Below are 25,641 nucleotides of genomic sequence, written 5' to 3'. Positions count from 1 at the left end.
AGAGGAAGAGGAAGAGTACAGTGAAATAGAAGAAGAAAAGAAAGGCAAGGTAAAGGATATACTTGCTCTTATTAAAGGATACATGGAGTCATTTAAAGAATGGCAAACACAGGAATTTAAGGATTTAAGAAAAAGAATAAACAACACAGAAGAGAAAATAAATAAAATGGAGATGACCTTAACAGAAATGGGAAAGAAAATGGACAAGATGGAAGAGCGGGCAGTAGCAGCAGAAATGGAGGTAGAAGACTTAAAAAAGAAATTGGAGAAATCTAATAAAAAAACTAAAGAGACACAAGAACTACTAGCTCAAAAAATAGATACAATGGAAAACCATAACAGAAGAAATAACATAAAGATAGTGGGCCTTAAGGAAGATGAAGAAGGCAAGAATATGAGGGAGTTTATAAAAGAGTGGATCCCTAAGACCCTAGGATGTCCAGAACTACAGCAAGAAATGGAAATAGAAAGGGCACATAGAGTATTGGCCTCTAAACCACAACCACAACAAAAACCAAGATCTATTGTAGTAAAATTCCTAAGATATACTACAAGAGAAAAGGTACTGGAGAAGACAATGGAAAAAGTAAGAGAGGGCAACAAACCACTGGAGTATAAAGGGCAAAAAATCTTCATTTATCCAGATATAAGTTTTGAACTCCTAAAGAAGGGAAAAGAGTTCAATACAGCAAAGGCGATTTTATGGAAGAAAGGGTATAAATTTATACTAAAGCATCCAGCGGTATTGAAAATATTTATTCCAGGACAACAAAACAGACTATTCTCGGATCCAGAAGAAGCATGAAAATTTGCAGAACAATTACAAAAATAGACTGAGGGAGGAAGACGGGTAATGAGAGTTAAAATGATCACGATTGATATGTATGTGGGTAAAGACAAAAATAGACTGAGGGATGAAGACGGGTAACGAGAGTAAAAATGATCACGATTGATATGTATGCGGGTAAAGAGGTATAAGAGTGAATAGAGACAATGAGCATACATGAATGTATCTGTACTTAGAGGAAAATATAGATAGTATAGACAAGAATTAATAAGGGAAGGTAATGGAATAGAGAGAATAAGGAGGGAATTAAAAGAGTGACCTTTGTGACATATGAAAAGTGAAATCTTTTCTGGGGGAGGCGGGGTGGGGGGAAATAGCGGTCACTGCAAAATCAGTTGACGCTTGCGAGTGGATTCGCAAATCCAAATGGAGAGGGGAGATGTGGTTGTCCGACAAGGGATAAAGGACAACTCAGGAGGTGAAGGGGAGATTGGGGATAAATAAGATAGAAATAGGAGAATAAGGAAAATGTTGGATGTTGTAGGAATGTTGTCTTATAAAGAGTTGAAAATAAGAAAACAGAAATGGAAAAGGAGGAAAGGTAATGATGGAAAAACGGAAAGAGAAGATAAACAAAATATAAAAGGGCTACGCTGAACTATATGTCTTTAAATATTAATGGAATACATAACCAAATTAAAAGGAAGAAACTACTAAATTTAAATGAATGAATGTATTCCATTAGAAAAAATAACATATAGGTTAAGAAATAATATTGAAATATTCGAACAAGTATAGGAGCCTTACATTAAATACAATAGCGAAAACCTACCGGGGACAAACATTACCTAAGTTGATGGAAGGAGAAGGAAAGAAAAGAATGGACTCAGTAGAATTTCTGGTGTAATTTTGTTGAATGACAACATTGTCTGACTGGCTTAATGCAGCCTAGATTGTATACCTAAAATGGATGAGAGGGGGGGGTGGGGGGGTGGTTTGGGAGGAAAGGGGGGGGGGGGAGAAAAAGTCACTGTATATGTGTGAAAAATAAATAGTGTATATCATGAAAAAAAAAACAAAAAAAACAACAAACTCAATCAGAGACTTATTTAAGAACTCTTACTTGTGCCCTTGATTGATTTTTTTTTGTTCTCTCTGTATTTCACAGTCAGTTTGTTTACATGTTTTATGCTGGGTACAGTTTATTTTTTTGCACTACCAATTAATGGTAATTCTGCAATGCCTGCAGGATAAAGGAATCTCAGGGTTGTATGTGATGTCATGTAGGTAGTCTGACAATAAATCGAAACATTAAATGGGCAATTCTTGCTGCATTAAAAAGAAATGCTGGAGGAAGTCAGTAGGTCATAGGAGGTAAAGATACTGACATTTTGAGTCTGAGTCCTCCTTCAAGGTAGAAAAAGGCAGGCGCCTAAATAAAAGAAATGGCAGGAGTGCAGACCAATAAACTAAAAAGTGATAATAGGATATGGAGAAGAGATCAGGGGAGAGGAAAGGTGAGAATTGTTAGGGGGAGGGGGGTTGGCTCTGTGAAAGCAGAGCTGGGATAAAGGAGACAGAGGGAAGAGGGAGAGAGAAGACCCGTTCATGCCAGGCCTCTGCTTACCTTTCATGGTGCAGCATTCCTGTGTCGCATTCATGTTGAGCGGTGCCTCGTCACGCCCTCTGGAGCCGATGGAGGTGGGGTGACCAGTGCCATAACACCACTGCTCTGTATTTTCCAGAACAGTTCCAGCTGCATGGGGGATTATGGGTAGGGAAGATGGCATTGTTCTGCTGTGTTTTGAGCTAGAGAGAGCAGCCCCAAAGGCCGAAGCGGCCTGGTGAGGCTGTCACAGCCCCTGCCAGATGGGGTCATGGAATGAGAGGGGTGAGTGGGTGGGAGAGAGGGAAGATGGGTCATTGGCTGACGGCGTCATTGTGACGTCATCAGCCCTCCCCCTTACCAGCCGCTTACAGCGGCTGTACGTTCATGTGAGCTGGCGGAGTGCTGTGCTCCGCTGATTGTCCTTCCACGAGAGAGATTGGAGCTGGCCACGGCACCTTTTCAGTCGGACCCTTTCACTGCATGAAAGGGCCCAGAGAGGGACATCTACTGGAATTGGGGGGGGGGGGGGTGCTAACAGAAATAAGAAGTTGATGTTAATACTGTCAGGTTGGAGGGCGTCCAGGTGGAATAGAGGTGTTGTTCTTCCAGTCTGGCAGTGCTTGACAGCAAGGGAATGGGACGGGGAATTGAATTGGGTGGCCGCTGTGAGATGGCCACCCAATTCAAGAGGAAACCACAATGGGAGCATCAAATGCAGTAGATGACCCCCCTGTAGATTCACAGGTGAAGTGCTGCTTCACTTGTGGAAGAACAGTTTGGGGCCCCAAATGGTGACAAGGGAGAAGGTGTGGGTGCAAGTGGGAGCACGCCCTATGGTCATAGAGGTACGTGCAGGGGGCATTTGGTGTTGAGGGAGGACAGAACAATTTAAGTCAATCATGTTGTGATATGTTTGCAAGTTCCATTTTCATGCTGCTTTTGATAATTTTGGGAATGACCTCTGCCTTTTAAGGAGCCTTAAGACATGTAACAAAATCATCAACAAGTCACTACAGGCAACCCTCTACTCCCAATCCTGCATTGAGGTAGTGGTTGCAGTCCTAAAAATGATCATGTTGCTTCAAGAAATACAAGTTGGGTGAATAAGTTTTTAAAATTTTTTCCACAGGTTTTGTAGACGGTACTTTTAATTCTGAATCTTAGGTTTTTTGGAAGTGATACCAAAACTGCTGCAATGTGAATCATTTTGTCCTGCTGCCACTCAACTCTGTTGAATTTGGTTTATTTTTTCTGCTTCAGTTCCCAAACCCAACCTGGATTCTTTTGTGTTTCTGCGGGTGAAGGAGAAGCAAGAGAACGTGCTGGTGCAGCCTGAGATGGATGATCAGAGGTAGGGGTGACGCTGCTTCATTCTGTTACTAGGACTTAAAGCTTGAGTTAAGGATAGACTGGGTATTTTTCCCCTAAAGTATAGGAGGCCTGGGAGTGAATTTTATAGTGGTATGTAAAATGAGGGGAATAGATATGGTAATAATGTATGGGTTAGTGAATCATCCAGAGCAGGTAGGGCAGAAGGGATGGAAAAATATAGTTAAGACTGAATACAAAGACAGGAATCAGACTTTTGTGCAAGGTGGGAATAATGTCCTGAGGGGTGTGTATTTCAATGCAAGGTATTGTAGGAAAGGTAGGGAAACTTAGAGCATGGATTGGCATGTAGAATTATATCATTGTGGCCATTAGTGAGACTTGATTGTGGGGGTGGGAGGGGGAGGACTGGCAGCTCAATGACTTGGGTTCTGTTGTTACATACATGATAGAGCTCGAAGGATGAAAGGGGGAGGAGTGGCCATTTCTTGTCAGGGAGAATGTCACAGCTGTGCTTAGACAGGACAGACCAGAGGGCTTGTCTACTAAGGAGCTGAGGAATGGGAAAGATATGACCACATTAATGAGGGTGTGTTAAAGAATTCGAGGAGCAAGTCTGCAGAGAGATTGCAGACAGCCACAGGAAATTAAGGTAAAACAAAAGTCTGCAGACACTGTGGTTGAAGCAAAAATATAATGTTGGAGAAACTGCTGAATTCAAACAAAGTAACTTTAAGGAGCAAAAGTGAAGATTGATAACCAATGCTTTGGGATTGAGCCTTTCATCAAGGTATGAAAAAAAATGTATTTAGGCACCTGAACTAAAAGGTAAGGGGTAGGTGGAGGGCCAGAGAGAGAGGGAGGGCACATCAGCAGGCAGGGGGAGAGGGATGGTCCTGTGAATGGAGATGGAAAGTGGTGGAGAGCTGAAGGAGAAAACAATGGGAAGGGAGGGAGAATGGAGTGTAGGCTGGCAGAATCTGGATAGGTCAACGTTAACGCCATTTAGTTGGAGAACGCCTAGATGGAAAATTAAATGTTGTTCCTCCAATTTAAGGGTGGTCATGATGGGACAGTACATGAGGCGATGGACAGACATGTCAGCAAGGGAATGGGTCATGGAATTGAAGCAGTTGGCCACTAGGAGATCCTGTCACTGATGTGGACAGAGCAAATATGTTCAGTCTGCGTCCAGTCTCTCCAATGTAGGGAAAGCCATAAAGGGAGCTCCAGATGCAGTAGATAACTCCCGTGGATACACAAGCGAAATGTTGCTTCACTTGAAAGGTCTGTTTGGGGCCCCGAATGGTGGTGAGGGAGGAGGTGTGGGTATAAGTACGGCATTTCCTGCAAAGAACAAAGTTGTGACATAAAGTGATTTTAATTTTTCACATACAGGTTCTCCCTGACTTGCGACCGATGCAACTTGCATTCATCCACACATATGACCAAAAATTTGTTTAAAATATATAGAGGTACCAACTAGAGAGAGTACAATACTGGATCTCCAATTTGGGAATGAGACAGGACAGGTGACTCAAGTATGCGCAGGGGAACAGAATGTCCAGTGATCATAAAGCCATTAGTTTCAAGATAATTCTGGATAAGGATAGGCCTAGTCCTCAGGTTGGGATTCTAAATTGGAGAAAGGCCAATTTTGAGCAATGAGAAAGTGTGGATTAGGGCAAGTTGTTTTCTTTGAAAGCTGCGCTTGGTAAGCGGAAGGCCTTCAAAGATTAAATTTTGAGAGTACAGACTTTATGTTCCTGGCAGAATTAAAGGAAAAGTTATAGGGAACCTTGTTTTTAAAGGGGTATTGGAGATCGGTTAAGAAGATCTATAGCAGTTATAGGCACCAGCAAGCAAATGAGGAATTTAAGGCGTATAAAAATCAAGAAAAAAACTTAAGAAATTAAGAGGGCTTAAACAAGACATGAATTTGCTTTGGCAGATAAAATTAAAGAAAATCCAAAGGACTTCCATAGGTATATTAAGAGCAAAAGGGTCATAAGGAGCAAAATTGATCCTCTTGATTATAATTAGAGTGGTCGGCAATGTGTGGAGCCAAAGGAGATGGGGAAGATCTTAAATGAGATTTTTGCATCAATATTTACTCAGGAAACTGCCACAAAGTCTATAGAATTAGGGCAAACAAGCAGTGAGGAGGAGGTGCTTGCTGGCTTAAAGAAAATAAAAGTGGATAAATTCCTAGAGTCTGAAAAATTATTCCCTTGGACCTTGAGGGAGGATGGTATAGAAATTGCAGGGGTCCTGAAATGTCCTTAGCCACAGGTGAGGTGATGAGGATTGGTGGGCAGCTCATTTAGTTTTGTTGTTTAAAAAAAAGGCTTAAAAGTAATTTGGGAGCCTGATGTCAGTCGTAAGTACATTATTGGAAGGTATTGTAAGAAATCAGATGTACAAGTATTTGGATAGACAAGGACTGATTAGGGATAGTCAACAAGGCTTTGTATGTGGTCAATGGTGTTTGACCAATCTTGTAGGGATTTTTGAGGCGTTTACTTGGAATGTTGAAGGAAAGTCCGTGAATTTTGTCAACATGAACTTTAGTAAGGCCTTTGACAAGGTCCCATGTGGGAGGTCGGTCAGGAAGGTTCATTCACTTGGTTTTGGAGGGTTAGACATTGGCTTTATGCGAGAAGCCGGAGAGTGGTAGTGGGTGATTGCCTCTGACTGGAGGCCTGTGACTCAAGGTGAGCCTTAAGGATCAGTGCTGGGTCCATTGTTGCATCAATATCAACCATCTAGATGATAATGTGGTAAATTGGATAGGAGGGATATGGTCATTGGGACTAAAGCACAATAATAGTCCAGCAAAGACTAGAACCCACTTCTATAGGTTCCTCTAGCAGCTCATTTGAGAAATTGACCACTGAGTGAAAAACAATTATCCAACAGATCCCTCTTCGATCAGAATTTATTGTCATGTAATTTGGTCTTTTTCGACAGCATCATAGAGCAGACATTCATATTATAAACCATCTTACAACAATAAATATTAAAAAAAATAGTGCATGAAGAGTAAGGCAGTGTCTTTGGTTCATTGATTATTGATAGCATTGCTGTCCTTGTGCCGCTGAGTGCTCGTCTTTAGGCTCCTGTACCTTTTCCCCAATGGTAGCAGAGTGAAGAAGTCATGGCCTGGTGGTGGGGGTCTTTGAAGATAGAGGCTGCTTTTTTAAGACAGCGCCTCATGTGGATGTCCTCGATGGAGTGAAAGCTGCTGCCTGTGGTGTTGCAGGCCAAGTTAAAAACCCTCTGGAGTTTTTCTTGTTCTGAGAGTTGGTGCCTTCATACCAGGCAGTGATGCAACCAGCCAGAATGCTCTCCACGGTCCACCTGGAGAAGTTTATGAGAGTCTTCAGTGACCTATCGAACCTCCTCAAACTCCTCACAAAGTGTGGCCGCTGGGTGATTGCATCAACATGGAAGCTCCAGGACAGATCCTCGGCAACATTGACAACCAGGAATTTGAAGTTCTTTACCCTCTTCACTACTGAGCCCTCAATGAGGACTGGGTCGTGTTCCCCTGACTTCCTTCTGAAGTCCACAGTCATATCTTTGGTTTTGCTATCCTAATGTAACAATCTCTCCCCTTTCACCTTAAATATATTCCCTCTAGATCAATGGTTCTCAACTTTTTTTTGTAATCCCTGTGCCATTGGTGCTCTGTGATTAGTAAGGGATTGCTTAAGGTGGGATGTGAATGGGAAGGGAAAGTTGAGAATCACTGCTCTAGACCAATTGTTATTGAAATATTGGCCCATTTCCTTTGGAGTTATGAAACCGTGCACGTAACGAGTCAATTGGTACAATTAAAACAGTGGTTTTCAACCTTTTTCTTTCCACCTATATACCGCCTTCAGCAATCCCTTACTAATCATAGAGCGCCTATGGCAGGGGTGTCAAACTCAAATTCACGGGGGGCCAAAATTAAAAACTTGGACTAAGTTGAGGGCCGAACTAAATATTTATTGAAAATTTTCAACAACATCTGCATGCTTTCTCTTCTTTCAACATATGTAATGTTAAACTTTAGGATATAACTTTAGGAGGATAATGTTACAGGTCAGGAGTAGGTAGATCAAGTTCACCCTTTGCTTGACCTGAGGGAAACATATTTGGTCCCTGTGGAGATGTAGTCAGCATTCACAGGCTGTGTCCATTTTGGCCTGCATCAGGACTCAGCATTTCCTGTTCACTCCTCAGGCTCTAGGCCTCTATTCACCCTCGACCCACCATCCCTCTACCTGACCAGTCCTTTACCCAACCTCTACTCACCCCTCACTCCACTCGCTCTGCCTCTACCCACCCCATCCTATACACGCCCCTCTACTGCCTATCCCCTCAACCTGTTCCTCCCTCTACCCGTCTCTCACCCTCTAATCACCCCTCCCCTACTCGCCCTGCCCCTCCCCTTTTACCTCTTCCCTATCCACCCCTCCTTCTACTCATCCCTCCCTCTAACTGCCCCTCGCACCACCATAACTTCCCCTGCCCATTACTCCTCACCTACACCCTCTGTCCACCCCTGCTTACCCACCCACTCAGGCCCAGCGCGCTGCCGATCAGCCTTTGCGGACAGCCACCATCTCTCTCTTCACGTGCAGGGCCGAACCAGCCATCCCTGGGGTCCGCGCGGGTGCAAGCGCTGAAGGCCGTGGCGACCGGGAGAAGTGCGCTCGCGCTGTGGAAGGGCCGTCCAGTGCCAGTCGCGCGGGGCTCGCGCTGCCCGGGGGCCGTGCGCAGCCTGCCATGTCCGTCGCGCCGACAGGCAATCACACGCTCGCCCATCCGCCGCACCGCTCGACAGGTGGGAGAAGTGACTGGTTGTGCGGGGAGCCTTCCAACTGGCTTGCCGGATGATGACAGCGACAGACTTCTCGTGTTACGATTTCTCATGTTACAATGGGGAAGGATGTGCAATGAAGGGGGAGGATGGTGGGGGTGACATTACCAAAAAACAGCATCGGCTCTCGCTGCAGGGCGGGCCACCTCTAATACATTTTTGAAATGATCTTGCGGGCCAAATATAATTATATCGTGGGCCAAATTTGGCCCGCGGGCCAGAGTTTGACATTTGTGGCCTATGGCATAGGGAATACTTAAAGTGGTATGTGAGTGGAATCCACGTTGCTGAAGATCAAACTGTGCTGGGTAGGTCACGTCTCCAGAATAGAGGACCATCGCCTTCCCAATATCGTGTTATATGGCAAGCTCTCCACTGGCCACCGAGACAGAGGTGCACCAAAGAAGAGGTACAAGGACTGCCTAAAGAAAGCTCTTGGTGCCTGCCACATTGACCACCACCAGTGGGCTGATATCGCCTCAAACCGTGCATCTTGGCGCCTCACAGTTCGGTGGGCAGCAACCTCCTTTGAAGAAGACTGCAGAGCCCACCTCACTGTCAAAAGACAAAGGAGGAAAAACTGAACACCCAACCCCAACCAATCAATTTTCCCTTGCAACCACTGCAACCGTGTCTGCCTGTCCCGCATCAGACTTGTCAGCCACAAACGAGCCTGCAGCTGACGTGGATATTACCCCTCCGTAAATCTTCGTCCGCGAAGCCAAGCCAAAGAATGTGAGTGGAAAGAGAAAGGTTGAGAATCACTGCGACTACCAAATAAGGAGCCTCTTCTCAGTTTCCAAGTTTGTAACAAGAGAGGAATATATAACAAGGCTACAGCACTTTCTTTTTCATATCCAGTCGTTTTAAGCTACGTTTTACATTTTCATTATATTCCAAAATCTACTTTCTCATTTCTCCCCTGCTGCTGTGTAGGAAGATCCAGAAATTATTCTTGGTGACAATGAAGGAGCAGCAATTTATTTCTAGTATTAGACATGTAGGTTGGTGTGGAGGGGGTGGATGTCAGGGCTGTGTGAAGGGCCTAGAAACCCTTGGCAACTCATTGCATTGGGTTTTGTGGATGGGATATGTGTAGCTGGTGGTGGATGGGGAGCATTGTGCATTGATCGACTGAGCTGCTTAGGTCAGGGCGGTGTTGTGCTGCTTGAGAGTTGTCAGAGCTCCAGTCAAGTGGAAAGTTTTCCATCTTTCAGATGGCGGAAAGACTCTGGAAGACTGGGGAGAATACCCAGCATATCATCTGCTCTTGCCACCACTATTTATGTAGCTGTTCCCTGCATTGTTGCTGATCAATGGCAACTTTTGAATGTCGATGGTGGAGGATCTTGGAGTCATAATTATTACACTAGAGAAACTGTTCCTTTGATCCAATTTGTCCTATCTCGTTTGCCTGCACTTGGCTTGTATCTCTCTAACCTTTTACTATCCATGTACATGTCCAATTGTCTCTAAAATGTCATATTGTACCTGCTTATGCCACTTCCTCTGACAGCTCAATCCACATACAATGTTGCCCTTCAGATCCTTTTAAATCTTTTCCCTCTTACTTGAATCTAGACTCTCCTACCATGGGCAATAGACCTTGACCACACATGCCTGGTCTCTCCTTCTAACTTGAGCTTTCCAGTTTAATGGCATCCTTCCCATAGTGAGGTGACGATATGCAGGCAGTATTCCAAATGTAACCTTTACCAGCCTCTTGTGAGCTGTAACAAGTTCTCTGTCTGATGGAGGCAGGTATGCCAAGCACATTCTTCTCAACTGTCTACCCATATCGTCACTCTCAGGGAACCATTTAGAACAGGGGTGTCAAACTCAAATTCACGGAGGGCCAAAATTAAAAACTTGGACTAAGTCGAGGGCCGAACTAAATATTTATTGAAAATTTTCAACAACATCTGCATGTTTTCTCTTCTTTCAACATATGTAATGTTAAACTTTTTCTTATTAAAATAAATGTTTAATAATAGTTTTGGATAAACTCTTTCCAGAAGCATTAACAAATGAGAAATAAAATATTCAATAAATAATATTTCTCTATAGAGGATTTGTCAAATGTTGCTAGTGTGCTGTCGAATAGTAAAATCTGAGGGCTATTGAGAATGTGGGAGAATAACATGATTCCTGAAACAATCAAATGGGTGACTGATTGTGGGCATGAACTCTAGCAGGGTTATTTGCCATGCCCTTTTTCCATTGGTATAGATATCCTTTGATTTACACACTTTTCAAGTTTTATGCCTAATGAGCTTGTATCCAGGTGCAGGTCCATTTTTAACCAGGAATATATTTATCACTGTGACATGAAACGATTGGAAGATCGTTTTATCCTGAGATTAAAGTTCATAATCCTTACTCAGGCCTGTGTGCGGGAGGGCGGGGTTTGCGGGCGATCAGGTTGGACAACGACAGTGCGGGGGCATCGGCTCTCGGCGCAGGGGGGCATCTCAGCGGATCAGCGGCCCCGTCACCTCTGTGCAACATTGCCACCATCCCAAGTGACCCGTGTAAAATTCTGTTCAAACCTGCAGGCGCGGATCGGCCTGCGGCAGGGAGGGGAAGTGGGCAATGGTCCTGGCGAGGTCAGGCCCGAGGCCTCCGGTTCCGGGCGCTGGGAAGCGGCCTTGGCTTCCCCTGACACTGGCCAGGCCCCAAAACCAGAGTCCACGGTGAGACCCTGCAACGGAAACAGAGGAGGTGGGGGCGATTAGCGGGCTGACGCCAATGCATTCTGAGATTTGTTGTATTACTGTGCATGCGCTATACTGGCGCAGCGGCCAGTGGGCCACCTCTAATACATTTTTGAAATGATCTTGCGGGCCAAATATAATTATATCGTGGGCCAAATTTGGCCCGCGGGCCAGAGTTTGACATGTGTGATTTAGAACCATAGAACCACACAGCAGAGAATTGGGCCCTTCTGCCCTTCTAGTCCATGCCAAACTATTTTTCTACCTATTGATCATAGCCCTCTGTACCCCTCCAATCCAAATATCTGTCCAAATTCTTCTTAAAAATTAGAAGAGCCCACATTCACCATTTCAGCTGGCAGCTCGTTCCACACTTAACAACGCTCTGTGAAGAAGTTCCCCCTAAACTTTTCCCCTTTCACCATTAACCCATGTTCTCTGGTTTGTATTTCACCTGTCCTCAGTGGAATAAGCTACCTACATTTACTCTGTGTAGACCCTTCATAATTTTAAATACCTCTATCAAATCTCCCCTCATTCTTCTACACTCCAGGGAATAAAGTCCTAATCCGTTTAGCATTTCCCTGTAACTCAGTTCCTGAAGTCCAGGCCACATCCTAGTATATCTTCTCTGCACGCTTTCAATTTTATTGATATCTTTCCTGTAGTTAGTTGACCAAAACTGCATTTCTGATTCAAATTTGGGTCGCTGTTGCTGTAATACATTAACCATGCTGCCCAGTTTTCAGAGTAGATGAGGATTAATGGCCTGTTTTTTGACCTTGAATTTTGTTCTCTGTCAGAGTTTGCCTCGACTGCTTTGCAGGCCTCTGTGCAACATTGCCACCATCCCAAGTGACCCGTGTAAAATTCTGTGCAAACCTGCAGGCAGCCAACTGTACCATTGCAGCTGTGACCTTTCATTTCCTGGTAGGATCAGTAACTAAATGTTCAAACTGAGAACCTTGGCTCCTGCACAAAAGTTCAGGTTGCTGACATCCTTCTTGTTGCCAAGACTCAAATCAGTGTGCAGTTTATTTTGGGAAGGATTGGCATGGCTGCTTGGTAATTGTGACATTCCAGTCGTCTTTGTGTGGTGGGTGATATTGAAGGTATACCAGCCCAGCCACAATAGTGAAGATTCAAAGTAATAAGGGGTGGCTCTGTTTCATATAAAGAAAATCATATTGTAAAGGTAGTCACACTTTTACATTGCACTTTGAGGATGATATGTGGCCAAGCTGGGTTCTTGGCTCACAAGTCTTGCCAGCTTTAGGCAGTCTTTGTCCATTGGTTGAATAGGCCATGCTACCTTGATTTCCTATGTGAAGACATCATGTTTTTGTCTTTTTGTAATTCATTTAAGTTTTTTTTACAAATACCTGTTTGGCTGCAGCAAGAATTTTTTGATGCATATATACCTTGTACAATGTATATGACAATAAATTTGTTATTAGAGTTGACAATCAGGAAATCCCAGAATGAAACCATGTTAAACCATCTTATTGGCGCCATATTTAGTGTAGTGGTTAGCGTGGTGCTGTTACAGTGTCAGCTACCAGGATTCAAATCTGGCACTTTCTGTGAGGAGTTTGTACAAGTATTAGGTGTCCTCCATGGTTTTCCTCCAGGTGCTCTGGGTTTTTTTTTTCCCTGCCCTTCAAAAATGTATGGGGTTTGTAGGTTAGTTGATGGATTTGAGGGGAGGGGTGGAAGACTGGAAGGACGTGTTAACATGCTGTATGTGTAAATTTAAATGCTTGTTTGAAAGACTGAGGTTAAGCAGAAATAAAAATGACTTGCCGTAAAATAAATAAAAGGCCAACTAGTGGAATTGGCTTTGGTCGTCCACTTCAGGAATGAAAGCAAAAACATGGGTGGTGTAATCTGTACAGGCACTGAGGCTAGTGAAGGATTTGCAATTCCACTCTTATATTCAGCTTGAATAAAACAAGATTGGAAATGTGCTGATGCCAAAAAGAAATCAATCCTTGAAAATGAATCATGACACAAAAAATAAAATCAAAAATATTTCTCGGTAGGATTTAACCTTCTCCAACCCTCTATCAAACTTAAGTCTTTCATCAAGGAAACCAATTGGACCAGTGCTTTTGATTTTTTTTTCAAGATTTTCAGAGATTTATCTAATAATGGATCTAATACACAATTGAAATCTTCCCCAATCAAAATATTTTCTTTAGTTTGACTCAGTTAAAAAAGCTTCAGACACAAATTGTTCGTCATCAACATTAGGTGCATACACATTCAAGAAAGACCATGACTCAGCAATAAAATTATTTAAATGATGCTCATCTGATGCTGATTGTCTTGCTGTGTGTTTCTCTGCTTGTATTTTAGTTCTAGAGCAGTGGTTCTCAACCTTTTTATCCCCACCCACATCTTTGGCTTGGCTTCGCGGACGAAGATTTATGGAGGGGGTAAAAAGTCCACGTCAGCTGCAGGCTCGTTTGTGGCTGACCAGTCCGATGCGGGACAGGCAGACACGATTGCAGCGGTTGCAAGGGAAAATTGGTTGGTTGGGGTTGGGTGTTGGGTTTTTCCTCCTTTGCCTTTTGTCAGTGAGGTGGGCTCTGCGGTCTTCTTCAAAGGAGGCTGCTGCCCGCCAAACTGTGAGGCGCCAAGATGCACGGTTTGAGGCGTTATCAGCCCACTGGCGGTGGTCAATGTGGCAGGCACCAAGAGATTTCTTTAGGCAGTCCTTGTACCTTTTCTTTGGTGCACCTCTGTCACGGTGGCCAGTGGAGAGCTCGCCATATAATACGATCTTGGGAAGGCGATGGTCCTCCATTCTGGAGACGTGACCCATCCAGCGCAGCTGGATCTTCAGCAGCGTGGACTCGATGCTGTCGACCTCTGCCATCTCGAGTACCTCGACGTTAGGGGTGTGAGCGCTCCAATGGATGTTGAGGATGGAGCGGAGACAACGCTGGTGGAAGCGTTCTAGGAGCCGTAGGTGGTGCCGGTAGAGGACCCATGATTCGGAGCCGAACAGGAGTGTGGGTATGACAACGGCTCTGTATACGCTTATCTTTGTGAGGTTTTTCAGTTGGTTGTTTTTCCAGACTCTTTTGTGTAGTCTTCCAAAGGCGCTATTTGCCTTGGCGAGTCTGTTGTCTATCTCATTGTCGATCCTTGCATCTGATGAAATGGTGCAGCCGAGATAGGTAAACTGGTTGACCGTTTTGAGTTTTGTGTGCCCGATGGAGATGTGGGGGGGCTGGTAGTCATGGTGGGGAGCTGGCTGATGGAGGACCTCAGTTTTCTTACCACCTTAAGTAATCCCATACTATGGCATCCTCGATGATAACTACTGCTCTAGAGCTTTTCATATTCTTAAAGTTCTTGTGGTGGATCACACTACCTCACCCGGTGTATGAACAAACACCAAGCCTGTGGGTCAGAAAATCTTTCTTTTTACTAGTGAGCACTCCCTCATGTTAGCGATTATTTGTACAGTAAACCCCCTGTTGTCCGGAATTCTAGCAACTGGCAAATGCAACCAACCGCCAAAAATAATCGCAGAAAATAAATAGGTTTTTAAAAAAATACAGAAGTTTAAAACTGATGGACCTCACTGTTATTTTGTCAATTCACACAAAACACAATCTCAAGAAATCAGAAAATTCACTTACACAGCATCCACCATCCCTATGGCTGCTGAATAACAGGGGTTTTACATGTGTGCTGGAGAAAGTTGGAAGGCCATGCAAAATCCATAGGAAGTAAAAAGTAACGAATGTTTTGGCCCTTCGTCAACTATTATAGAGTTCAAAAAGAAAATTTATAACCCTTCCTCCAAAGCACCTCTTCAGTAGAATTTAATTCTTTACGCCTTTTAATAATTTCTTGACTTAAATCCAAGTAAAAGAAAACCTTATTTCCCCGTACCATCAACGGAGACTGATAACTACATGCATTTTGGACTGCAACTTGCAAAATAGTTTCCCTATCTTGAATCTGTAAACAATGAATCAAAACAGCTTGTGGAGGTTGACACGGATATGGTTTACTTCTTAAAGCCCTATCTAATTCCAAACCTTCTGGAAAAAAATTCCAATCCAAGTGCTTCAGGGATCATTTAAAAAAATTCTTTATTGAATCTGAACCCTCAATTCCTTCCGGAATTCCCACTATTTTGACATTATTCCGGCGGCTTTAGTTTTCCAAAGAGTCTATCTTCTTCAATAAGTCCTTCTGAATTTCCCATCCAACAAAGGAATCTTCCACTTTTTCTATTTTTTTCTTTATTACGTTCCACTTGTTCTCTCCAGACTTGAAAGGCACCTTCCATTTTCTTAAAATTGTCTTGAACTATATCCACCATGTTCAAGCATCTATTAACATCAGCTTTAACAACAGAGATATCTTTCTTAACAGAAGAGACTTCTTCACAAATATTCATCTTTTCAGTCATGTTCATAAATCCATGTTCAATCTGAGCGGACCTTTGTGTTGACATATTACCCATTTGATGAGCTATAGATTCCAAAATTGTAAAAACAGCATCAAAAGTAGTGTCACTTGTCTCTCCTTGAGGCCGACCTTCTCTCCCTTCAGTAGCAGTTAATGATTCTTCTTCCATAGCTTCAGTTTGCAAAGAAGTTTTCCCTTGTTGTTCTTTTAATTCCACCCATTGCTGACCAACTTTGCTAACAGCCCAGACCCTATCAAAAAGATTGCAGACCCGGGATGCACCGCGCAAGCCCGGCAGCGCCAGGGCCTGCGCATGTGCGTCTTCCGACGCGCTACCTCGGGTCTCCGCGCTGCTGGGACCCGCAGCGATGTCGCGCACCGGGCCCAACGCTGCAGACTCCAGCAACACTACAGCACGCCCAAAATCGCAAGTGCTGATCAAGATGGGAAGAAAAATTGGAAGCCCGGCGCCATCTTGCGAGGGCACTGGGGTAATACTCAAGCGAGCTGGAGTGGGTTGCTGCTTAGGTGGCTGTCTAATCGATTCCGTGGATTCTACTTAGTAAGTAGGCCTCATTTCTTCTATACTCTTTAAAAGGGAGTTTCTTCTGAATCTGCTTTCAATTTCTTTGTATTAGCAGCCATTGTAGCCATTTAACATTCAGACAACTTCAGAACAAACTTTCAAGACTTCTTTAAAATACTTTAATTCGGGTATTTATTAGTCCAACTGGGGGAAGATGGAATTACACTTCTTCCTTCGCCATCAGGCCATGGAATTTTGCAACATTTAATGTACAGGGCTTAAACAATCCGATTAAGCGTAATGTGTTTTAGCCTATATAAAAAAGATGAAAGTCGATATTGCTTTTTTGCAGGAAACTCATTTAACTGAAAAAGAACGTTTAAAATTGAAGAGAGATTGGGTTAGTCATGTAATTTCATCTTGTTTCAATTCGAAAGCACGAGGAGTGGCAATTTCAATTCACAAGAAAATATCATTTGAACTTGAATTTTTGGTGGAAACATCTGGCCAAATTTTAATGATTAATTGTAAATTGTTTGCTGAGTCATGGTCTTTGTTGAATGTGTATACACCTAATGTTGATGACGAACAATTTGTGTCTGAAGCTTTTTTAACTCTGAGTCAAACTAAAGAAAATATTTTGATTGGGGGAGATTTCAATTGTGTATTCGATCCATTATTGGATAAATCTCCAAAAATCTTGAAAAAAATCAAAAGCAGTGGTCCAATTAGCTTCCTTGATGAAAGACTTAAATTTGGTAGAGGCTTGGAGAAAGTTAAATCCTACATTTTTATATTATGGACTTTGTAAAAGTTTTTGTTTTGAAAATATTAAATAAAGTTTTTTAAAAAGAAGCTATTAGAGCTTGAGAGCAACAGGAATCACAGATGGGGAGCAGTGAGAGAGACTCTCACAGAACTCCCTTCAAAGATCAGAGAAGAACTGCTTCAAGTTAGGCATCCCTTGCAGAGACTTCCCAGTGGAGCAGCCAAATGGAGTGAAAGCAAGGAAGTCTGCAGATGCTGGGCTCGAGGGTCTTACCCAAACGTGCTGGAGAAATCCAGCAGGTTGTGCTGCATCTACAGGAAGTCAGAGGTAATCAACGTAATCTAAGGGTAATGGGTATGAACCTGACGAAGAGCCCAGTGCAGAAACGTTGGTACCTTTTATGATCTTGGAATCATAGTTATTACACCATAGAAACAGGCTCTTTGGCCCAATTCATCCAGTCTTATTGGCTTCCCCTTGGCCCATATCCCTCTAACAGTTTACTATCCACAGGTCCAAATTTCTCTTAAATGTCATAATTGTACCTGCTTCTACCTCTTCCTCTGGCTGCTCGTTCCATATGAAAAGTTTCCCCTTTGAATTCCTTTTAAATCTTGCCCCTCTTATGCCCTCTAATTTTAGATTCTCCTACCATATGGATGCTGCAAGTTTCTCCAGAACTTCTATGGATTGTACTCGAGCCCAGCATTTGCTGACTAATGTTTAACTTTGCTCAGTATATTACTCATTCTCTTGTTGGAATATTTGCATTTGGGTTGAGGTCATCTGCAGATCCTGATGATGTGGAGAGGAATCTGTAAGCACAATTCACTTGGACCCAGGTTGACTTGCTGACACTTCCCTATCTGAGTCTTGTTTGTATTTTATTTTCTTCTCAGAGAATACACTGTTGATTTGGAGGAAGGATCACAACACTTGATACGGTACAGGACAATTTCTGCTCTTGTGGCCAGTGGTGCTGTGCAACTGATCTAAATGGGAATACAGAGAGGTAAGGTGAAATAGATGTGTAATGTGCAAAGGAGTTTCCTGAGCCCAGTGAAGATGTGGTGGCATAAAGGGAGGGGATTGCAAAAGTTCCAATTCTGTGAAATAAAAGCAAATGAAACCTCATCTATCACATTGTCTGATTGGTATATCCAAAAGTTTCTGTTTTTACTTCAAGTTGTCAGTATTTTGCTGTTAGACATTTTGTGAAGATTAGGCCGCAGTGTTTGAACATGAGGGTACTTGTTGATTTATTTATTTGCGTAAGAAAACCTTGGAAAATGGTATGACTATCACAGCGAGATAAAGAAAGCAACAAGTTGTTAGCTGTGGAAGTAGAAACCAGTTACTGTGGCAGGACAGTTGTTCAAGTTTATCTGATTGTACTTGTGCATTTACTGTAACATGTGACAGAACAGCATAATATCTGGAGCATAGTGCACACACCGTGCATTCTCCACACAAACAACATACAGTGCCCACTTTGCACAGACTCCTCTCTTGGCTGTAGTTTTGCAACCAGAAGAGTTCTAACGTATGTAAAATTAAATCTTTATTGCCTTTGACGGTTTATGCCCTCGATAATTGAGGAGCTCCTTTTTGGAATGTAATTTTTGACCGTCCACATGAGATACACCTTTGAGAAAGTTGGAGTAGCAATAGTGGAAATTGGAGGGAGAAGCCTAATTGATATGTTTGTTTTCTTTCAGGAGCTGTTTCTCTTCAGTCCTGTGAATATGGGTCAGTTTTCTCTCAGGGAGAAAATTGTTCTAGTTTATAATTATTTCCAGTTAATATAAAATCCAATAAAAATTACTTGCCTGTCCATGATAATAGTTTTCACCTCCACATTTTCTTGTGGTTTGGTGTGTATTTTTAAAAAAAATTGAATGTGCTTGGGGATCCGAGTAACTTTGACAGCCTACAAAAGCAAAGGTAGAACATGGCCACACTTGAGGACAATCTTCAGTGAAAAATCACTACTGAAAATAGTTTAATTTTGTTTTATTTGTCAGCTCATGACAACAGTTTTGTTGAATTCAGTTTCAGCAATCTGTATGGTGCAGTTAGAACTTTGGTTACCAACACAGACATGATATACTCTGCTGTATATCAAGAGTCATGATTCCTTTATTGTTATGTAATAAAACAGAACATGTAATTTTACACAAAATTGCCTTCAACCTGCTGAAAGGCAAAGAGTCGCTATTAATGTCGCACACCACCCCTTACTGTAAGAGAGAAAGAGAAGCAAAACAAAGTCCCTTCAGAGTCATTGAGTATCCGTGGATTTGCCTCCAGCATTCCTGCAGCCAACAGATTCCTTTTCAATTCATCAGCCTGAGCTCCAGAGCTAAAACTCTGACATGATCAGGAAGCTTTCAGTTGCCTGATTCCTTTCGGGAGCTCTTCTTACCCTCAGCACTCTCTCAAATTCTGCCTCGATATCTGGCCCTCATGAGCAAATCTCCAGCAGCATGTGTGGGTTCCTGACCTCGTCACCCATGGGCTTTTTCAGGGTTCCTCAGCCGCTCAATGGTTGGGGGGGAGGGGGGTGTGTACTTCCTATTTCTGGTTTCCTGCGCCGGTCTGCTGCTCCCCAGAGTCTGTAACCCCTCATGGCTGCTGCTGAGCATAGGTGTTGCCATCTTGGGCACAGATCTCCATGGTTGCAGGATTTTACTTACAAACACTGTCGGCTCCTTTAGTAGAGCATTTAAAGCCTGTACGGAGCAGCTGGCATTAGGACTGGGTGATTGAATCTTTCAGGACAACGCTGGTCTTTGCCCTCCCCTCTCCTGGTTCATTTGTATATTTGCTCACCCTCTCCACCTCTGATTTCCCCCAGTGGTCACTAGTTTTTCCCTCCTAAAGACCACAATCATCTTCGTTTTGGCGACATTGAGTGCGAGGTTATTGTTCGTCACCATTCAGCAAAGTTTTCAATCTCCCTCTTGCAGCTGCCTCATCGCCCTTTTTATACAACCCACCACCATGGTATTGTCAGCAAATTTGTAGATGGTGTTATTGTATTACCAAGCTGCACAGTCATAGATGTAAAGCGAGTAGAGCAGGGAACGAAGAGTGCAGCCCTATGGTTCTCTGGTGCTGTTGGAGGTTGTAGAAGAGATGTTCCGACTAGTTGTCACTTCTATCCAGCCATATACTGTGGCATTTGTTTAATGATAAACTGCCTTACTGTTTACCTGTAATAATATTGTGTAATAATTTGCTGAGTAGTATAGCCAGTGTTAACTCAAATGTGGTCATCCCTTCCCTCCTATTCCACTGCTTTGTTGAGGCTTGGCATTTTGGGCCAAATTATTTTTCAGAATTTTACAATCTTAGTCCAAACACTGATTATCTTCCATTTAGAAAATGTTATGATCTGAGAATTTATTATTCCACACACAAGTACAAAGTAAATATGATTCAAAAGGTTATTGTTCGCTGGGAGTAGGGGTGGGAGAGATAACTGTCAAGTGCTTTGGATAATGTGAAGTCATTAAACAAACTGATCCAGCCACAAGATGTTTGAATTTTCACCTATTTTCTATTTTTTTACAAAATAAAACTAGAAAATGGTAGCAATACTCTGCGTTCGGAGGGCATTTGTGGAGAGAAAAATCAGCATTGTTTCTGGCTGATAGCCAGTACAGGAAGGGGAGCTTTCCCATTTAATAAGGTACTTGAATTATGGAACAAATACAATAAAAACCCCTGGTTTCTGGCACCTACAGCAATTGGTAGATGCCGGATAAGCAAGTTTTCCAGTTGCTTGGGACTGCATGTTATGTGAATGGAGAACTAATGCTGAGGCTCACCAAATTTAGTCTTCCATTTTTTTTTACCCATTTATTTTCTGCAGTGTTTTTGCTGGTTGCTTGAACTCCTGATAACTGCTTTACTGTATTTTGTGGCTTACTGAACTATGGACTTTTACTCAACTGCCCTCAGGGTGGCCATGTGTTGAGGCCAGGCATATTAGCTGAGATGGAAGGAAAATTTTTGGATGATTCTTCTGAAGAATAATAAAATAATAACATAAGAGGCCATTTAGTCTATTGTCTAAGATGGATCTTTTTTTTAAAAGTATCCAAGTAATCCCAATGTCTTGATGTAGGTTCTCAACCCAAAATATTGACGGCTCCTTCCCCATTGCCCCCCCCCACTCCTTCCTTCCTCAGAAGCTGATCAATCCTCTGAGTTCCTTCAATTGTTTTTCTTTTTTTTCCCCAATTCCCAGCACCTACAGTCTTCGATCGGCAGAATCTTGCTGCTCTGCACATCCTGCGGAGTTTTCATCAGATATCTGTTCAGCCTCCTTTTTAAGGTTTAATTTGAGTCTGTTTCTACCAGGCATCTAAACAGACTTGTTATCAGTCCAGTTTGTTGGCCATCCCTAATTGTCCTGTGAACTGACGGGGTTCCTGGATCATTCAGAGGTCACTTAAAGAGTCAGTCATACTGGAGCTCCGTGTAGCTCAGATGGGAATGTGTAGCAGAATTTTTCCACGTGAATTTTGTCAGCAAATCCTCTGACTTTGGTCACTTTGATCGTTTTATTCTCTTAAATTAGTTAAATAAATTTAAACTCCCTTGTTGTCCGTGGGATTTGAAGTTGCTGTTACTACAGTAACTTTATCATCATGGCATTGCTGCTCTCTGCTGGAATCCTGTCTACATCCTTTGTTTATATCTTGCCCACTGTCCTGCCAGACTCCAATTACCAAGGATCATCAATATCCCAGAATAATCAGGAGCTCTAGCCTGTTGGTAAAATAGACCATCACAGGCCCTGGACTATATGACATTGCATTTGGTCTCCTTTGTTTCTACGTTTTATTAATTTTGTTGCCATGGGTTGTGTTACATACGTAGAACATTACAGCACAGTGCAGGCCCATCAGCCCACAATATTGAGCTGACCCATATATTCTTCTTTGGCTTGGCTTCGCGGACGAAGATTTATGGAGGGGTATGTCCCATATATACCTCCCCAAAAAAAAACCCTGTTTTAGTTTATGGAAGTGCCTGTCTTAGAGTCTCTTAAATGCCTCTATTGTTCCAACCTCTACCACTGCCCCAGCAATGCATTCCAGGCACTCATAATTCTCTGTGTATATAAAAAAAACTTGCCCTGATATCTCCCCTAAACCTTCCTCCCTTCACTTTGTGTTGATTTATGACAGAGACATGCCTACTTACCTTCCATCTGCCTCCTCTCAGCTGCTCTTCATTCAGCAACGTGACTCTCTCTGATACTCTGCATCTGGAAGAAAAGGTGACATGGTGACTTTCACTATGTTCACTTCATTTGTATTTTCCTTTTCTCTGTCTTAGCTGCAAAGATTGAAATACCGAAATTTATTTTTTAAAGTTGGGTGTTTAATCTTGAGGGTGGCACAGTCAGCGCAGCACTATTACAGCGCCAGCGACTTGGGTTTGAATCCTGTGCTGTCTGTAAGCAGTTTGTTCTCCCGTGTCTGCGTGGGTTTACTCTCAGTTTTCCAGTTTCCCCCTACTCTTCAGAAATGTAAGGAATTGAGGGTCATTTGGGGGCCATGGGCCGGAAGGGCCTGTTATCATGCTGTGTGTCAAAATTTAAAGATGTATCTATTTTTTGCCAGCACGTCAACAAGATGGTTGCATCATTAATCATGATATTTCCTAACTTCATTAAATCTTGTTTCCTTCTCAAGACCTCGGCAATAATATCTGATCGATGTTTGGAAAGTCTGAAGCAGATGTCCTCAGGACGTCACAGCAACAGTTCATGGTGCTGATGCTCGTCTCCTATTACAGTACGACCATCTCGATAAGGCTCCTGAATTCAGGGATTGAGTCATTGTGCTACATGAGCAGAAGCAGGAAGCTTCAGTGACAGCCTGGCCTTGAAAGAGAGTCACTTACCATCCTTTCCCATCTTCACACCCCCTCTGCCCACAGAATAGTCACCAGTTTTTGTGAAGTTAGCTTGTGTCGTTCATCTTCTGATGGTTTTTGCCAGTTGTCACCCCACTCAACTAATTGAAATGGCTGGTATTTCTGGGGTGAGGCTCCAGCTGCCTGACATGATGTCCAGAATATGTTCCAGGTTTACAGTGGTGGGCAGCCTTGGAAAGCTTGGATCCATTGAGAAAGTTCTGCTCTCCTCACTTGGATTTTGTCAGTCCCTTGTTCCCTCGAAGTCATCTCTTTTTCTGTCTTGCGTTGATAAAAAAGCTTGCCAACTCTGGCCTCATCCTTCCAAACTATTTCTTTTGTCCTGTCTTTCCTGCCACCTTGCTGCAACTTTTTTACCTTCCCAATTGTTACAAAGCCTCTTTAGCCTGAACCATTCTCTTTATTTCTCTTACCGCAGAGGGATTGGTAGATGCAAATAGTTTTGGAATATTTAAGTCATACGTAGATGAGCACAGGAAACAGAAAGTAGGGGCCCAGTGTGGGAAATGGAACTAGTATGGACAGGCTCAATGGCTGACATGCACATGAAGGGCCGAAGGGCCTGTTTCCTTTACAAATGTCTCTTAGATAATGGCTGCCCTCCTGAGCGCTTCCAACGCTTTCTGTTGCAAGACAGTTTAGCTTGATGTGGGGGAGGTTGTTGCAGTTGTGCAGGCAAACCAGTGATTGGCAAAATGTATAGCAGAAAGACCGTCAGAAGATGTGACCAGGAAAATTCATGTTCCAGAGTGACATTTGTTCTTGACAGGAATGTTACTGCCAAAGTATTTGTTTAATATTTATAAACTTTCATTTAAATTCTTACAATTGTCATAACAAAATATGTAAATAAATGATTCAAACAGACAACAGCGCACTTTATGTATTTACTATCAAAATATTTCCATGTTATAATCATACAGTCAGTAATTTGTTTTGCAACACTCTTCATAGCCTCAGTACCTAACATGTGCTAAGGGAGTCTTGCTGTGAGTATTCTCTCTCCTATGGGCCATGCTGCCCTCATTGACCTTCATTTGAATGACTTGCTTGCCAATTTAACAAAGGAAAATGGAGCATCATGTATTGACTGTACTAGGAAATGACACACATCCTTTACCTAGAAAGGGTTTTGCACAGTAATGTTATTTTCACAATCACCACAGCTGCCTCAGGCTTTGTATTCAAGCATCCTGTTAACACAGGCCCTTCCGGCTCACGAGCCCAGGCCGCTCAGGAACCCCAATTAGCCTACAACTCCCATACATTTTGAACGGTGGGAAGAAACCAGAGCACCTGGAGGAAACCCACGTAGACATGGGGAGAACGTACAAACTCCTTACAAATAGCATGGAACTTCAACCCAAGTTGCTGGTGCTGTAATAGCGTTCAACTAACTGCGGCGCTAACCGTGCTTCCCTAATAGTCTGTGTTAATGTTCAACTCAACGTATTTGCATGTTGAATGACAAAGAACCTTTTGATTGATGTGCATCATTGACCCTTTCAGGGTGTTCTTATCTGAGAGTATGCAAAGTCCCTTATTGCCAGATCATGCTGGAAATCCACTGAGTTAACAGAATTGCTGTTGTCCTGACAATAGCCAACCACTTTATCTTCATGTACTGTCAAACCAAGACCACCTGTAAATTGGAGGACCAAAACAATTTTCTATCTGGACACTCTCACCTGATGGCATTAACATGGACTTCTTTGGTTTCTGCTAGACTTCTCTCCATTCTCCCTCCCTTCCCTTTTGTCTTTTCTCCAGCTCTCCACCCCCTTTCCCTCTTCATTCACAGAACCACCTCCCCCTGTTGGCTGGTGTGCCCTCCCACCCTTATTCATCTGCCTGTGGGACTATGCTCCTGCCCTTGCCCTTTCCCCCACCATTTTGTTATACCTTAATGAACGTTGGTTCTGTATCTTTATCTTTGCTATATAAAGTACCCTGTTTGACCTGCTGAGTTTCTCCACCATTGCGTTTTTACTTTAACCACGGTGCATGTAGACTTTTGTGTTTTTCTTTTGTTTTGACTTTTCTTTTAAATTATGTGCATCATTTGTTGATTTCTTGAGGCATGGCTCACAGGGAGTCAAGATCAATGGATGAAAATTTGTCCTTGGAACCATAGAACACTATAGCACAGAAGACAGGCCATTCGTTCGTCCCTTCAAGTCTGTGTTGAAACTTTTACTTGCTCAAAGTAAAAAAAAAAATGAATTTTATAATTGCTTAAACGTAACATTCCCAGCAGCTATCGCGAGATTTGTTCCTGCAATGTTTTAACTGCTGTACTACCTTACCCATACATCAAAGATTGAAACACATTTTCAGATTCTCTTAAACAAGAAAGTTTGCAGATGCTTAGATCGAGTGCAATACAAAATGTGCTAGAGAAACTCATCAGGCCACGCACCATGCACAGGAAGCAAAGGGTAACTAAAGAGATTCTTCCAAGCAAAGCAACACTTGTGAATCTGCAGGGGTCATTTACTGCATCCAGTGCTTGTAATGCGGCCTCCTCTACATTAGAGAGCCTGGACACAGACTGGGGGATCATTTCGTTGGGCACCTTCACTCTGTCTACTGCTATATCGAGGACCTCCCAGTTGCCAACCATTTCAATTTCATACACCATTCTCACA

At 42.9% G+C, this 25,641-nt stretch overlaps 1 protein-coding gene and 1 long non-coding RNA gene across 3 annotated transcripts in view; one reads left to right on the top strand and one right to left on the bottom strand.

The window, feature by feature from the left end:
• Nucleotides 1–23,863, top strand: part of gins4 (GINS complex subunit 4 (Sld5 homolog)) — a 37,256-nt gene extending 13,393 nt beyond the window's left edge. Inside the window, exons 6-9 of one of the 2 annotated variants that reach the window (XR_011351548.1) lie at nt 3,657–3,747; nt 17,938–18,050; nt 20,626–20,732; nt 22,750–23,863. Coding sequence is in view for 1 of the 2 variants with exons in the window: in XM_069917788.1 (XP_069773889.1) it covers nt 3,657–3,747; nt 17,938–18,034 (188 nt within the window). In the remaining variant the exon portion in view is untranslated. The remainder of the gene's footprint in view (nt 1–3,656; nt 3,748–17,937; nt 18,051–20,625; nt 20,733–22,749) is intronic. The other variant, XM_069917788.1, reaches the window with a different exon arrangement.
• Nucleotides 17,395–25,641, bottom strand: part of LOC138754048 (uncharacterized) — a 37,703-nt gene continuing 29,456 nt past the window's right edge. The window contains exons 3-4 of the long non-coding RNA XR_011351549.1: nt 22,256–22,319; nt 17,395–18,030 (exon numbers count right to left, since the gene is read on the bottom strand). This is a non-coding gene — a long non-coding RNA (uncharacterized lncRNA). The remainder of the gene's footprint in view (nt 18,031–22,255; nt 22,320–25,641) is intronic.

Source organism: Narcine bancroftii, chromosome 2 (assembly GCF_036971445.1).
Source record: "Narcine bancroftii isolate sNarBan1 chromosome 2, sNarBan1.hap1, whole genome shotgun sequence".
In the NCBI taxonomy this organism is placed as follows: Eukaryota; Metazoa; Chordata; class Chondrichthyes; order Torpediniformes; family Narcinidae; genus Narcine; species Narcine bancroftii.
Note: the sequence above shows the minus strand (reverse complement) of the source record. Positions and strands in the feature narration are given on the sequence as shown.